Source organism: Emys orbicularis, chromosome 3 (assembly GCF_028017835.1).
Source record: "Emys orbicularis isolate rEmyOrb1 chromosome 3, rEmyOrb1.hap1, whole genome shotgun sequence".
NCBI classification, from domain to species: Eukaryota; Metazoa; Chordata; order Testudines; family Emydidae; genus Emys; species Emys orbicularis.
In genome coordinates, this window is record NC_088685.1 from 164,539,190 (window position 1) to 164,555,910 (window position 16,721).

At 42.3% G+C, this 16,721-nt stretch overlaps 1 protein-coding gene across 1 annotated transcript in view; it reads right to left on the reverse strand.

The window, feature by feature from the left end:
* The window catches only part of MIA3 (MIA SH3 domain ER export factor 3), a 37,689-nt gene that overhangs the window by 7,807 nt on the left and 13,161 nt on the right, over positions 1-16,721 (reverse strand). The window contains exons 5-18 of the mRNA XM_065400939.1: positions 15,894-16,184; positions 13,119-13,252; positions 10,361-10,492; positions 9,045-9,066; positions 7,618-7,706; positions 7,298-7,375; positions 7,101-7,211; positions 5,806-5,877; positions 3,365-3,469; positions 2,138-2,260; positions 1,908-2,025; positions 939-994; positions 759-849; positions 511-649 (exon numbers count right to left, since the gene is read on the reverse strand). Of these exons, the coding sequence (XP_065257011.1) occupies positions 511-649; positions 759-849; positions 939-994; positions 1,908-2,025; positions 2,138-2,260; positions 3,365-3,469; positions 5,806-5,877; positions 7,101-7,211; positions 7,298-7,375; positions 7,618-7,706; positions 9,045-9,066; positions 10,361-10,492; positions 13,119-13,252; positions 15,894-16,184 (1,561 nt within the window). The remainder of the gene's footprint in view (positions 1-510; positions 650-758; positions 850-938; positions 995-1,907; positions 2,026-2,137; positions 2,261-3,364; positions 3,470-5,805; positions 5,878-7,100; positions 7,212-7,297; positions 7,376-7,617; positions 7,707-9,044; positions 9,067-10,360; positions 10,493-13,118; positions 13,253-15,893; positions 16,185-16,721) is intronic.

A 16,721-nucleotide genomic window follows, 5' to 3' on the forward strand; every position in this document is an offset into this window, starting at 1 on the left:
CCCATCTTAACTTTCCCCCTAGAACTGCAAAAATAGATGCAAAAGGCAAAATGCAATGTTGAAAAGTTATTGGAAAAACTGATCCCCTGATTATGAATAGAAATGTATTTACTTTTCTCTCTGCAAGATACTAAAAAGGAAGTTCTCAGTAAGAACACCATCACAAATAAGGAGTTTGTAAGACAAACTGTTTAGAGATAAGGTAAATCAAAAGTTTTCAGCAAAACTTCCCCCCCAAAAGCTTCTACTCTAGGAGCAGATATGTGAAAATTTCAAGAAAGTCAAGTTTCTGGGGAAGCTGTGGTCATATACTGGGCTTACAACCAGAAGCTAGCTTCAACCTTATCTAAGCAGTGTCTATCACCACTCCATGAGAGTTTTGTATATAAAAATTTAACCAAGCAACTCAAAGTGAGGATAGAACAGAGAAGAAACAGTTAGATGGTGCACTTATATAGGCAGATGGGAAAGAGTAACTACTCCACCTTTAGGAAAGGAAACAAAGCTTACTTTTGAAGCGCCATCTCCTTCTGCTGATAGAGCTCATTGAGAATTTCCACCTTCTGTTGCAGAGTTTTACATTCATTTTCAAATCGAGCTTTGGCTGTCTGTAGTGAACAGGAATCATGTTCCAGCTTTTTTATTTGCTCTGCAGGAGACAAAGAGGCACATAAGGCAGTGACAGGAACTGCTATCAAGCAAATTTATAAATCACACAAAGAGTATTTCACACTAAGTGGCTCTTTTGCAGAGCTCACCTTCTAGCTCATGCCTTGCTGCTATTTCATCACTCAGTTTGGACTGCAAAAGATCTCTATCTTCTTCAACTATAGATAATGTTGTTTTTACCTGTAAAGAGGGAAACGAGTATTTTATAAACTTAAATAGTTCCCACATAACTTTTAATTCTATTTGTTAAACAACATAATGGGGTATACCCTTGAGACATCCATCATCTGCTTAATCTGACTCTTCATCTTCTCACTCCGGTTATCTAGAAGAGAAAAGGAAAACAACTACTTGCTTTGTAGTCTCTTCTCTCTAATATTGTTTAGAAAATACAGAGTTTTAAAAAAATTATCTGACAAATATTTTAATACTGAAACAAGAACAGAATCAAGACTTTAAATCTCTCATATCACTGTTCCAGGACCATCATTTGGGACAAGTTATTAGTCCTTAAAGACATTTTACTGATCCAAAGAGTGAGTTCTGATTACAATTCCCCTCACCCCCAACACCCTTTAGTTCTAACATGAATTTGGTAGCTGTTCTTGTGGACAGATTTTTTTTTTTCCCCCTAGCACCTGAAAACCTGGTATTCCAGCCTCCAAATTGCATAGGATGCCCAGGTTAAGATTTCAATGACACACTGGGGATTTGGAAACCAGTGGGGCATCCAAATCCCCAATGCTGCTTTGAACAATCTCAGTCTAAATCTCTAAATTGAAGTTGCAAGATCTCAGCTGCTAAACAGTTGGAAGTGAACAGATTAAAATAACTCATTTCAATTAACATCTTGATTTTTTTTAAAAAGGTCTACTATCTTGAAGTACTCACATTAGAAATAAATGCAGCATACTATTACAAAGCTGAGATCTTAGTTTTCTGAAAGTTATTAATTGATAGTCTTGTTACACTAGCCTTTAAACATGCCCCTCACTCAGGCAACTCCTCTTAGTGATTATAAGAAATCCTATACTCTGACCAGTGACCATTTTAGTCCTGAAATTAGGAGACAGATTTAATCTCAAAGCAGAACATAAAACAGATGCTCATAACACATTATCTATTACCTAAACATATTCTGTAACTCTCCCCTGATATGATTTGAGAGCACTACCTCATCATCTATATATGTTTAATTACTGCATGCACAAGCCAGCCATTATTTAAGATCTCTATACCTGGCAGTTCTCCATTGGCCAGATCGTCTCCTGTGTCCCATCCATTTCCTTCTCCATCCTTCTTGCCCTCAGAATCTGCATCAAATTGCTTTAGCTGCATAATGCAGTTAGTCAAAACCTAATGAAGAAATCAAACGAACAATAAATAGAAGCCACTCTACTTTTGCAGAGTAGTTCAGCCATTTAACATATGGAATATTTAAGATGGTTGCTCTTTAACAAGAACATACTTCGATTTCATTTTCCTTGTAGGCGAGTGCTTCTTCTATGTCCTTCTGAGACTTCTGATACAGTTTGATCTGTTCACTGAGCTCAGTGTGTCTCTCACTCCAGCCTTCTGCTTCTTGTAGCAGCTAAAAAAGCAACAAGTCAGCATGATTTTTGGCTTTATTTTTTAGTACTATGTATGTAGAGTGTATTGCCAACTTTGAAATGGTAACTGATCACCAGTGACTATGGAGAGTGTGTGCTTAAATTAACTTGACATTTAACTTGAGAGGATAGATCATCCTCGGACTACTTGAAAATCTGGGTGCTAGAAAATTTTCTTCAACTTGTATTGTTACATAGTTCTACGAATTTTAGTTTTCTTCACACATCTAATATTCAACACTAGAGTCAAAGTGCTCATTTGCTTCTAAATAGTAGAAATTAACTGAAGGTTACCAGCATCCCAGCCACACCCCTAACATAGTAATCAATCTAAAGAGGGGCAGAAGACAGACACACAACACAAGAGGTAGCTTTTGCTACAAAGATGGGTCACTGTACAAAATGGGTCATGTTTCAGTACCAAGGAAAAGACATAGCTTCAGAATGGCCTCTTGCATTCCAATATCTAGCAAGAGTAGCAATTCTTCACAATGGCTTCACTCGGCCCTGACTGTAAGTGGTAACATTAGCGTCTGAAATATTGCTTCTGATCAGACACCGGCCATCACATCAACATAGCAACAATTTCATAGAAGGGTTAGCAGCTGGCTCACTGGAACTGGTGAAGCTTTCACAACATACAAATGGGAATCAACCTGCCTGCAAAGCTTTGTAAGACATCTGTCAATCAGGGCTAACTCTGAAATAGTGGACTTGAGTTTTATCACACCTCTGACTCATACCAGGATGATCCAATCAACATAAGATACTAGTATTAGGATGATAGGAAGGAATGTGCTAAGACCACAAAGTGTGGAAAGGCTTGGTGTATCAGTGTATAAATACTTGAAAAGCAACCATTTAAGATCTGCATGTGCTGTGGAAACCTCCTTAAAAATCCCATAGGTTTATTTATTCTAGTATTTGACAACAAGAATTAATTGCAGGAGAAATAATTGTGGGACAATTTTTTTTTTTTTTTTAAACAAAATACTCAGTTTTCCAACAGACCTAGTGCACAGTGTAAAATATTACAGAATTCAAGGAAGAAACACAGGTAATGTCAAAAGACTAGTGATGCTTACTTGCTCCTTTCTCTTTTTGAGTCTAGCATTCTCTTCCTGTACATGACGAAGCTCAGACTTCACCTTTTCTTCACTTAGTTTAGCTTCATTGAGGACTATTTGAACCTAAAAAATTTCAAGATGTCATTTAAGAATTGTATGTTACGGATTATAGTATATAAAAAAAAAATGTTAAAAGCAACCCACCCCCCTCCAAAAAATCTGGTAGGTTAAGGTTTGTTATCAGATATTTGTGACGGTGCAATCGAGTGGGGGTGCAATTGAGACTGGTGAGGGGTCGTGTCACTGCTTGCCCTGCAACCCTGGGTGCCTCACAATGCTTTGCTGTTGTAGTTCCCAACCTGGGATGCTTACAACCAAACTACAAGCATTCAGTTTAAAGTGTCCGTGTGGTAGACAGCCCTGGTTCAGCAGCTCTGACCCCAAGAGCCTGTCTACGGTCCCACTCTGGCTTCCACCCACCTTTTTTTTTTTTTTTTTTTAAATAACCAGCAAGGTGACACCAACACACTCAATATCCTGAATTTTCCCCAAACCATTTGCTCTGTAATGTCCAGTCACTTCCTGGATAGTTCAGAGAAATAATAAAGGTTTGTTTGTTCCTCTAAAGACACAAAGCACATCACACTTAACTGGGATAAATACACCCTTCCATTTAAACACAGCACTGAGTTGGTTTATAGTAAGAATAAAACACATTTATTAGCATTAGAACATAGTTTAAGTGATGCCATGTAAAAGAATAAAGTTAAAAAGGGTTACAAGTAAAACAAAAGTGAACACATGCATCTAAAAGTCTAAAGCTTAATCTAGCAAGGTACAATCTTTGCCTAAGCAAGTTTCTCACCTATATTTAGTTCCCAGAGATGTCAAACACCCGCCTCCTCCAAGGACTCCTTTTTCTCAGCTTGCAAAAGCTGTGTTCCCTTATGTCTGTCTAGTGATAGATGCCAAAGATGGCTTCTCTCCTTACTTATCTTCCAAAGTTCAATTACTTTGTTTGAAGAGGAATGGTAACCTCATGCAGTTCTTCCCTTCCTGTGGGTTTCCCATCCCCCTGCATGTAAATGGGGCATCTACTGTTTTGTTTCCACTATGCTTAATTTACACAGAAGACAGGTAAATAGCTGCCTTCTCTCTGGTCTAGTAAAGGGAACCTGTTTCTTCCTGTTTTGCCACAGTCTTTAAAACATCAAGTATCCATATTTCCTCATATAGTGTTAATATATATATATATTTCACAATTCTATCACCCACCAGTGTCTCATTAGCATCTAGAAAAGACCTCACTCTATGCACTTTGTATACATTACTGTATTATAAATCAGTTGATTTAATTGTTTATCACTTGCGGTTCAACCCCCACCTTTATACCCCAGAAAAACTTTGAAATGAATTCTTCTGAGGGTTACTCTTCAAAGTAAAGTTTATTCAAGCTGTGAGAAAGATGACATGGAGCCTGGTGGTAAAGGAAGCTCCATGCTCTTTCTTCCCCACTTGTTAGCTTAATAGCTATGTTTACTTAATATGTAAAAATGGACCTTCATTGTCTTTACCTGAAGACTGGACTGGTCAGAAAATCAAATACACATTTCTTTGTCTGAGGTTGACTTGTTTACTATCTCTCCCTGACTGGCCTGGTTTAAACACACTTTAATCATAATTCCAGTATATATCCATAACTCTTAATAACCACTGTGTACATACATCACACCAGAACATTAACCATCAGCGAGTTACTAGATTTGAAAAGGATATTTCAGAAAGCATATTCTGTACAAAGATTATTAAAACAATGTGTAAGATGCAGTGTTCCCTCTAATCTTTCCCACCCATGTGGGGAATGAATTTTGATATGTGCACCAATGTGGAGGTGATGTGTGACATCTCCATATTGGTGCACGTAACAAAGTTATTTTGGCGGGGTGGGGGCAGAGGGGTTCAGATTGTGAGAGGGGGCTCAGGGCTGGGGCAGAGAGTTGGGGTGCAGCGGGGGTGAGGGCTCCAGCTGGGGGTGAGGGCTCCGGGATGAGAGGCTCAGGGCTGAGGCAGAGGCTTGGGGTGTGGGGGGGTGATGGCTCCGGCTGGGGGTGCAGGCTCTGGGGATGAGGGGCTTAGGGTGCAGTGGGGCTCCTGGGGGCTACGGTGGGGAGAGAGGATTCCCCCACAGCTCTCTCCCCCAGCAGTAGCACCTGGGCTGGGAGGGAAAGGCGCCTCTTCCCCGGTCGCGGCAGGTCCAGGGCTTGAGGAGGGGCATCTCTCCCCACCACAACCCTAAGCATCTGTGCGGTGCTTATTAGGCAGCTGCGCAGCTTAGAGGGAATTTAGGTAAGGTGTGAATACAGGAGTGCTTAAGGTCACAATCTTAATACATGAAGATAGCTGGTACAAAAACCAGCTTCTGTGAATGACTCTGAAGGAAGATCTAGAAAGTGCTTTACCTCCGAAAGCTCTGCAGAATGCAGCATGATAACTTCTTGGAGTTTCTCCAAAGACTTCTGCATTTCAAATATCTGCATAAGAAAGAATTAAAGGCGACTCCATTTTAGCTTCACAATTGAAATTTAATTTCAGTTACCATTAAAGAATATATTTTCGAGGTATTTGAACATACCTGAAACTCCAACCAAACTAGAATTTCAGAGCCAGCCCTCAGACTAATTGGAGCACAAGACGTTGCCACACCAGGGGCAGGGGAATTAAAAAAAAGTATCAGTTTGGGTTCCAAGCTATGCCCCTTGCTTTCTAGACTAATAGTGTTTCAGGATCAGTTTCTCCAGCCTGAAGTAAAAGGTGCAGTTTGCTGCTGCCACCTAGCAACAACTTTTGACCAAATGAAAAAGTAACACTGAAACTCAATGAAATCTGAGTTTAGTCATCGTTGGGTACGTCTACATTGCAGCTGGGGGCATGCCTCCCAGGAGGCACCGAGACACACTAGCTCTGCTCAAGCTAGCACGCTAAAAATAGCGATGCGGATATTGAGAAACAGGCTAGCTGCTGAGTACATGCCCACCCTACTCCCACGGTTCGTACTCAGGTGGGTAGCTCATGCTGCAACATCCAGGCTGCTGCTTTGAATATGCTAGTTCAGGGGTTCTCAAACTTCATTGCACTGCAACCCCCTTCTGACAACAAAAATTACTACATGACGGGGGGGGACGGGACTGAAGCCTGAGCCCGATCACCCCGGGGGGTGGGGAGGCAAAGCCAAGCCTGAAGACCTGGGTGGTGGGGCTCGGGCTTTGGCCCGAGCACGTGTAATGCCAGCCCTGGCAACCCCAAGACCAGAGCTAGGGCACGTCTGTCTCCCCAGGCATGGAGACATATCCTTTGTGTTAGGAGGATCAACATGAAAAGACTTGGATAAGGGCAAGGGAGACCTTAGAAAACTTCATCCTCGGAACAAAATTGAGGTTCCTAGGGAGGTGGTGAAATTTCAGATCAATAGTTAGGATAACTATTGGAACATAGTCCGAAACCAATATTGCCAGGAAATCCCAGAAAGCAATCTTTCTCTTTGGATTTCAGTGTTTCTACTTTTGGTTGAGACAAGGAAGTGCAGAATCATGTGAATAAAAAGTCAGACAAAACTCTACTTTGAATTTTGGGAGAAGGTTTACCTCAGTTCTTTTTCTGAACTAGTTCACTCAGCCCTCCTCACCTTGACAATTCAGGCACAGTGACCCCGAGCTAAACCCCTTTAGGGCACCACCAGCCATTATTGATATCTTACTTTGTCCTCTTTCTTCACATTCTGCTGTCTCTCTGTTTCTAGCATTGTGTGCAGATTTCTCAATCTGTCATCTAGGAGATGGTTTGTTTCTTCAAGCCCCTTGATAACGTCCTGTAATAGAAACAATTCCCAACCAACTAAAGAACGGTATTTGTATATTTTCAGGCACATCATAGAAAGCATGAGCTGCTCTTTACCTTAAGTCCTGCAGCTTCATCTGAGAGACTAGTGTTCTGTTTCTGGGCCACCTTCACAGATTCCTTGGCTTCCTTAATCTAGGTGCACAGAAAGAATAAGATTATAACACAGGAGGTACAAACAACAAATAGTAATACAATACAAGTTTTCTGCATGTTATTTGCAAACTGTGTCCCAAATGCCAAACAGAGAAACATGACAGAAGACAATATGCCATGTAGGTTACAGAAATAATGCTAAGACATTAGCTGTTTATTCACTGTACAGTAAACCAACAACAGAAAATTAAGAGGCATGAAGTAGGCAAATAGTGCAATACCTTTTGGTCATATTCTGACATCTTCTCTAAGATTTCTGTTTTTTCTTGTAGGAGATTTTTAATCTTTTCAGCAAGTTGCTTTTCAGTCACTAAGGGAAAAAGAATAAATCTAATAATTGTACTCCACGTCCTGAGAGAAAACTCAAAGCAGCTAGCACCACTTTGTAGACTGTTTTCAAGTGAGGACTATATCACAAAGCAGGGTCTTGTGCATGCCGCCTTTCCATAGCACTCACTCCTTCCTGCACAACTGTGCTATAGAACTTAAGCTTTCATTTACATAAAAGGGTTGGAAAGCAACTGGACACAGAGTTAAGAATTCCCCTGCCATGGGGAAACTTCAGTTGGTGCAGAGCTGGTGTACCTGGCTCCTGTGCATCCTTCCTCACAGAGCACAGGAAGCCTGGTCAGAGAGGGACACATTCTGCTTATGCCCAGACAGCGCATGTTTCCTTGGGAACCACTGCAACCTCAGACAGCTCTAGCTTATGTGGGGGTTGAGGTGGGGGCACAGATCTGCCCTGAGACTCAGGGAGCTGCAACTGGCTCCCTGATAGCTGGCTCTCTCTACTGCACCAAAAGTAAAATCTGTGCAGCAGAGAATCTAGGCCAAGGTTTCTACCTCTCATGGCTGTGAAGGAAACACTGAGAACATGAGCAGATCCTAAACTGGTGAGCCGTGCTGATGAGCTTGATGGAGCTGTGTTTAGTTCTCATAGGGAGTATTTCTCTGATGAAGCAATAGCCTGGAGAGGTGTGAACTTGCTCTTCCATCTAAATAGCTTGCTAAAATTATCATCTTGAGGTTTCAGTGTCAATATTATTTTGATGTTAACCTTTGTCACAGAAACATCCAGCTAGTATGCTTATCCAAGTCCCAAATTGCCTCCCACATCTCCCTAGGTGTCATAAGCGCCAATTCTCCCGTTTCCAGTTTTCAAAACCTCCAGCTTCCTCCGTGACAATTTCTGCAAGGAAGTTATGCATCCTACCCCTCCATGGCATGGGGCACCAGTTATTGCTCCAGTAACCCATAAACTGCAGTGCAACTGCTGCCTCTCTCCTCCCCACTACACATAGGGTTTTGACAGCCAACCTCCGCCCTACTGAGGGTGGTATTTGAAGTGTTGCTTGTGGCTGCCGCCTTTATCCTTAACTTGGAGGTGTGGGCTGTAGCAATCAGAAGCCCTAGTATCCAATGTTTCATCTTAATCCAGGCAGCCAATCCACGCGGCACCTTAATATTAAAAGCTAAGCACTGCCACAGCACAGCACACATGGCTCATGCTGGCTTCCCCTAGCATATACAATGATCTTAGCTATGTGTTCTCTTGAAAAGGAAAAGAAGACTAATACTTAGCCCTCATAACATGTGTTCAAAGTGTTTAAACAACAGTAAGAACACTGAAAAGCATAAAGCATCTTACCTTGATACATTCTACTCTTTACCTACAGGAGAAAACAAGAATAAAAGGAACTGGTCACAAAGAGTTATTCAAAGGCTTCTATGAATCCCTCCCCAAAGGGGGGAAAACAACTGTGAGAGGGAGATAGTTAGCCTTAAGTGTATGTGGCCTGAATTAGCATATTGAAAGATCTACATATCTATCTCTGTCAATTAAAGTGTCAAGTAACATTGAATAAACAAGCTTAGCTAATAAAAGCTTCTAGGCTAATGCCCTATTTCAGAGCCTGGATAAAGGACTGTTTATTCAACCATTAGGAGGGCACAAATAACCCAAATTAGAATAAATTAATAAAAAATTAGCCAACTGTACATCAAATGATCATCCCGAATTTGCAGATGTTGGGGGGGGGGGGGGGGCACACAAACCTAGCTGCAATCAACTAGTTAAAATGAACTACATTTGTATGGAAATTACTATTTTCCAAGCAACTACTACTAAAAAAAACAGACATAAAACTCTCCTTCTTATGCCCTTATAAATTAAGACGACTTTGCGTGAGATCCAGAATCAGTGCATTAAGCAACAAAGCTAGAGTGATGAAAAAAATCAATGCTGTCCCAAAACATGTTTGTTTTCCATATTATTCTACTTTACACAGTAAGAGGCGTAGCCAAATGTATAGAATTTTTAAGTGTTTATTCTCATTTAATTTAAAGGTTGCAAAATAAATTGTCACTTTAGCAATCTAACTTTAAATACTAATTCCCAAATGGATGACACTGGAAAAGAAAGTACATCTGAAGGCTGGTCAGGGATAAATACATTGCCCAGGCATTTGTTTGTGGAAAAGGGAAATGTGAAACATTCTGTGTGGAGTGGGCAAGAAGTGGGTTATGGAGGGGCTCTGCAGCTGCAATGAAGACTAGATCTCCTACCAGGGAACTGAAAATGGTCAGCTGAGTGGTCAAATGCTTGTTATGTAGTTGGTTGGGGATTGGATCAGGCACTTAGGAGGCACAATTACCATAGACAATTTTACTCTTCCTCAACATTCTAAGGTTTCCATAACAACTCCCTGCAATCTTGGAACTATACATTGACTGTTACTGAAATTTTCACTGTGATAGTTTGATAGACTCACTCCACAAATTAAAGAATATTGGTTTCAGTTTTAAAAGAAACTGTTAAACACTAAATTAATGTTAATGATCTAAATGGGAAAGGAAAGAAAAATATTGCTTTGATACTCGTAGCATTACAAGTATTCAGCCATAAGGGCCCAACATCACAAAATACTAAACATCAGTATGCTCATAAACTTAAAGTGTACTCACTGAAAGGCAGGTTCTCCAGAACAGTATACCTAGAGTAGCAATTCCCACCAAGGCAGTGATAATGATGGGCTCCCATGGAAGTCCATGGAAGTCAGGCCCAGGCCGAATGTCCTCAGGCAGTGTGGCAACCAACTAAAACAACAGGGTTGACAACCATGAACAATTTTTTTTTTTAAAAAGACCTTTTAATAAAATACACAGGAAGAGCAAAAGAAGGAAAACTCCATCTTCTAGTCATAAAACCAGAGAGGACTATCCAAAACCTTCTAGGGTAGTCATAACTGTCTCAAATGGCCTGCAAAGAGCTCAGTGCTAGAACATGCCAAGGAAATGTAATTAGCCTAAAGAAGCATCTGTGGAGCCATGAAGAAGCTTGATGGTTGAGTTTGGCAACACAGATGCAAGCAATCCGATCACATTTCTACTTGAAAAAAAATTTCTGAATATCTGAAGAACCTGGAAGTTAGGGGCTTCTATACAATTTAACCAACAAACACTCCCTAGAAGCCACCAACTTCTTTTTAAAAACAAGGCCAAGTGGATCACATTTATAGTTATAGATAACTAATCAATTAGCTCTTCAGCACATGAAGTCATTCCTTTTTACATTTCCTGTCATTAGCACAATACTGAACCCATAAGAAAATATAAGCTTGATAGTCTGAACATTTTCTCACTCCCCTAGCTTCATCCTTGCCAAATGGTCTCTTCCCATCCCTGATATAAGTTAGGTTGGATAAGACAATTTTATTTTAACACATTTAGCCACTGAGTCCTCTTTTTAGCCACACAACTAAAACATGCAATCTTCCATAACCTTTGAAAAATTAAATGTTAAAGGCCAAAGATCCAGCTCATCCAGAGATCTGTCTTGTTTCAACAGTCTTTTTGAATATACAATGCACTTATGTGCAAAAAAATCATACCACCAACCCACAAGCCCAAACGAAAGACAATATATCCCAAAATAGTCCATCTAATGTTACAGCGACAAAAACCTCTACCGATTTTCCTACTTTGTTTCTCATACCTACAAGCTTTAGGTAAAAGTAATTTGTGAAATTCTGGGAGAACAGGAGTGACCTAACAGAAAGCGGAAATCCATGACAGCATTATAATGGGATATATGTAGCCAACGGTGATAACATAAACCGCAGTAAAATGGAAAGAACAAGTAATCGCAAGAGAATTTATTCCCTGGCTGGGAAGTTACTGAATATTGAGGAAACGAAGATTCTCTTACTCCCCCAAGGCACCCAAGGCCTAGCTCTCAATAACCAGCCATCTTCTCCTTCCCACCCCCCAGCGACAACGGACCCACCGCCCCCACGCGAGGAGGGGCCAGCCCCACTCCGTGCCCCACCCCAGGCCAGGCTTCCGTGCCGGCTCGCTGCCCCGCCGCGTCAGTGGGTTATGACGGGAAAGGGGAGGGGAACAGGCCGGCGGGTGTAGCGGTGACTACGGCCCAAGCTCACAGCGCTCGCTACCCCGGCGGCCCCCGCAGCGCGGGACAGGCTCCCGCCCCCTGGGAGGCGCCGTGCAAAGGGGGGGGGGGGGGGGTCGGGCCCCGGCTCGCGTTCAGGGGAATCCACGCGAGCCGCCCGGGGAAGGGGAGGTGCCAGGAGGCCGGGGGCTCCCACCCCGGCGCCCCCCTCCCCGGCTGCCCGCAAGCCCGCACCCCGCTCCCACCTGCAGCAGCCGGCCCGTGAGGGCGGCGTATCCGCGGGACATGGGCCCCAGCAGGAGCGCGGCGGGGCCGGTGGCGGCTGCCCCGGGCGGGCTGGAGGGGGCCGCGGGCTCCATGGGGAGGGGGGCCGCGGGTCGGCGGCGCTGAGCGAACTTCGCCTCCTTCGCTCGCCTACAATAACACGTCACCTCACGGTGACCCCGGCGCCGGCCTCTCGCGTCATCGCCCGGCGCCGGCAGGGGAGGCGCGGGAACCCGGAAGCGGCCCCGAATCTACGCCGCCTTCCCCCCCCGGGCGGAGCGGGGCCGTGCGCGAGCCGCGATCCATTGTGCTCCGCGCGCAGCCGGGCCTGGGGCCGCCATTCCCCAGCCGTCGCCCGGGCCCGTCAGATGCTGCGCCGGAGGAGAGACGGCTCCGTGTCCTGAGCTGCCGGGCGTGTCTGCAATCACAGTCCGCTCCCGCTGCCTAGCCTACGCAGGTGCGAGAGAGCCCCAGCCAGCTCTTCGACCGGGCTGACCTGTCCCGCTATCCCCGGCTACCCCCAGCGGGCACCGAGCACTAAGGGGGATGATTTTATATCATTTTAATTACCCGGTACAACTTGCGTGGGGGCACATGCCAAGTTTAGCTTGTGCCAGTAGATATACAAATCCAAGCTAAATAGAGACAGTTTTCAAGCGATGTGAGACCATACCCAAAAGTAGTTGGCATAACTAAACCCATTCAAGCTAAAGTGGTGCAACTTCTCTGTTTATACGAGCCCTCAGAACTCTCACACCGAATTTAATTTCATGTATTCCTACAATACAATCATCTTTATAAACAATTTTCAATTTGGATTGGGTCATTTTAATGCCGCAGGTATCTGTTTTTCTGAAGCCAGTCTATAGTCCCCCGCTCCCTAAACAGCTTTCTTTGCAACCAACCCAATTTTCATTTTATACATTTTTCATACGTTTCACAAAATTGTTTTGGAGATGCCTCAGTAGGCCAACTATGAATGCTCATTTTTTAAAAAAATCAACATAAAATTAAATAAATTTTAAAAAGTACATTCCATACTGTACTTACAATATCTGTGAATGGTCGCATGTTTTCTTTAGCTAAAACAGCCACATCATTGAGAGTTATATGCGGTACAGCAGGATCTGCTTCTAAGTGAGGACTTTCAATCTTCACAGTATCATCCGCAGTAGTAACTATACCTTAATTAAAAGGAGGAAAATGTTAATTTCAGAAATATTTTAAGTAAACCTACAGTACCGCCTACAGTACACCTTAGTATTTATTCCTAGGCCCTGTCTACAATATGGAAGTTTTCTAAAATTAGTGTTCATGTGGTTGTGACCAAGGATTGTACCTCAGAAGTACCTGGCTCATAGACTTCTAATCTAACAATGCTTCACCATGGAATTGTTGCTGTGGCAAGAGATGCATGTGCAAATTCTTTCTCCACCATTACCCGGAATTCCTACTAATAGCACTTGAAAGTGATGTTTGACCACTCCTGATTTAAAATTAGGCTATCATGCATATATACTCACATTCAGCTTTATGTCAGCCAAAAACTCGGGCTGATTTTTTTGGAGTGGTTGTCTTATATCAAAGTCAGATTGGAAAGAGCGGATGATAGAAATTAACGCTGCAGAAGTTGAATGGCAGAGTACTGGGTAGACTGGATAGCGATCTGCGGTTGATTTGGCGGGTCTTCACTAGACCTGCTAAATCGAGCCGAGTGCATCGATCCCCGGAGGGTGGATGGGGGGGGTAGTGTAAACAGAGGCTCAGGGTTGGTGATCTCAGGCAGGACTTGCTGCCAGCCCTACTACTGTATATACTCATTTCTAAGCTTACTTTGCTTACAAGCAAATAAATGATTTTTAACTTAATTTTACATGGAAGAGAGTTGAGGAGAAATCTCTGCTAAGTTCTTTCAGAAAATGGTGATACTTCTGTAGGTGAAAAAGCAGGATTCCGAGGGATTTAGTGTTCTTAGAAGGCAATGTTAATATACTAAATTTAGATGAGTCTGGCCTGAATCTGCTTTAGTTTTAGGACCTTTCACTCTGGATCCAAACTTAACGATTCTGACCCATCTCATAGAAATATGGGAATTTTCAGACTAGCAATCTGGTACATCTAGTCCAGTACCAGAGGCTTCAGAGGAAGGTGCAAGAAACCCATATAGCAGACAACTATGGAATCAGCAGGCCATTAGCACATTTTTTTCCTAACCCCTTTAAATAAGAGGTTAGTTTATGCCCTAAAGCATAAGCATTTATATTTTTACATTTTTCTCTCCAACATACCTCTGGCTGATCTTTAACTAAAATACCTAACATGATTTTTTTACTCTTACTGTCATTACATCATATATATCATTAGGCCCTAAGCAAAATAAGCAGTCATGAGATAAGAGGAAAGGTCCTCTCATGGATCATCAGTAACTGGTTAAAAGATAGGAAACAAAGGGTAGGAATAAATGCTCAGATTTCACAATGGAGAGAGGTAAATAGTGAGGTTCCCCAGAAATCTGCACTAGGACTGTGCTGTTCAACATATTCAGAAATGATCTGGAAAAGGGAGTGAACATGAGGTAGCAAAATTTGCAGATGATACAAAAATCACTGAACATAGTTAAGACCAAAGCGGAATGCAAAGAGTTACAAAGAGATTTCACAGAACGGGGTGACTGGGCAACAAAAAAAATGGCAGATGAAATTCAATACTGATAAGTGCAAAGTAATGCACACTGGAAAACATATAATCCCAACAATACATACAAAGTGATGGGGTCTAAATTAGCCATTACCACTCAAGAAACAGATCTCTTGAGTCATTGTGGATAGTTCTCTGAAATTTCTGGCCCAGCAGACTGAAATTTCTGGCCCTCTGTCTAGCCACAAATAAGATAAAGGCACAGATGGTACTATTGCAATTTACTCTACAGTGCTCAGCCATTGTGACTCAGTTCTAACCTGGACTCACTTGTAGGAGTAAAAAGACAGCTCCAGGCCTATTCAAGCCTTAGCCTCTCCACTGAGACTGCAAACAACAGGCTTGGGAATGTGGACATTTTGTCCACTGGGAATTGAATAGTTGCCACCACATTTCACATATGCCAAACAGTCATTGGACGGTCCTGTGAGCCTGGGCTGAATTCAGAAAAGGACAGGCTCCATTCCCTAATGTGAAAATTTTATTGTATGCAGGACTGGGTAGATTTTTACAGCGCTGTATACATTTTTTTTAAAACAACCAGCTACCAACCCTCTGAGTCATATCGTTCCCATTGCCTCTTTTTTGTTAGCTTGTGACTATTTGAAATTCCTATAGTGTGTTGATATATCATAGAAGTTTTATACTGGGTAACTGGAGATTAATGTGAATCACTTTCTCTCAATCATGTGTAATAGTAAAGTGAGAAGAAAGGATGGTCTAGTGCAGGGGTGGGCAAACTATGGCCCAGGGGTCACATCCGGCCCTCCAGACGTTTTAATATGGCCCTCGAGCTCCCGCCGGTGTTGTGAGGATAAATACATTAAAGATTGGGAGGTACTCTCAAATACATGGTAATGGGAGCCATATAGGTACCTAAGATAGAAAGTTAGATTGTCCATCAGGTTCGGCACACCATTCTGAGTATTAATATTAGAAACTGCGTTTGTGCTATTTTTGTAGTGCACAAACACAGCAGAAGACTCTTTCCATTGACTTCAACAGGAGCTGAATTGTGCAATTATCAGAATCATTGAAAGATTTAGGCAGGATTTGCAAGGCATAGCATATTAATGTCAATTCAACCATACTCCTCTTTAAAAAAAATTTAAACATCAAGAAAATTACCTGCAGCCAAATCTTCTCTGTTACTTTGAATTGGCCCAAGGGACGTATCCGCCAGTGGCAATCCCTTCTCAGTATCAAGGATTTCCTGGGTTTCCTTTTTATCCAAGAGCCCCACCTCTTCCAAAATATTCATATCTGGCTCAGGCTCCCTGAGTTTAAGAGCCTCCTCCTCCTCTTCAGTATGCTGTACTGGCCTCTCATCTTCAACTTGTGGGAACTTCTGACCAATTTCTTCAGCTGAACTTGGGCTTCCCACAAGATGGCTGTCATATTCAGTTTCTTTTACAGTATCTATAGTAGAGAGAAAAGCATAGATGTGGCATAATTGGCTTGTCTTTCTCACTGGCAGCTGTATTGAGTGAAAGTTATTCAAAGACTGTGATTGACAAAGCCTTACCGATATCCTCCAGTAAATATATTCTTCCAGATGGCTATTTTTTTGTTCCAGCATATTTTTAGGCAAATTTCAGTGACACCCAATTAAATATTTGCATGGAAATTATGCAAGGTAAAAACACCGACCAGATGGAAGTTTTACGGAATCTCAGTAACAAGAATGTATCAGAAAATAAATGGCTAACTATTTGCTTCTGTTAAAAGTGCCCTATTTATACTAGGGTTTTGTACTGCCCTTCATCTTTGTCCCCATCACTATTATCTGACTAATCAGGCAGGCATCAGCAAGTCTCTGGTGGACTTCATGAAGCCTATGGCTCATCTTCCTTGCCAAGGTTGGCATGCTCAGTATTTCCTCCACTCATTCACTGTGTTTTGATGATATTGTGGTGATGGGATTCTTATCTAGATATTTTTTCAGTGCCTAAGTTT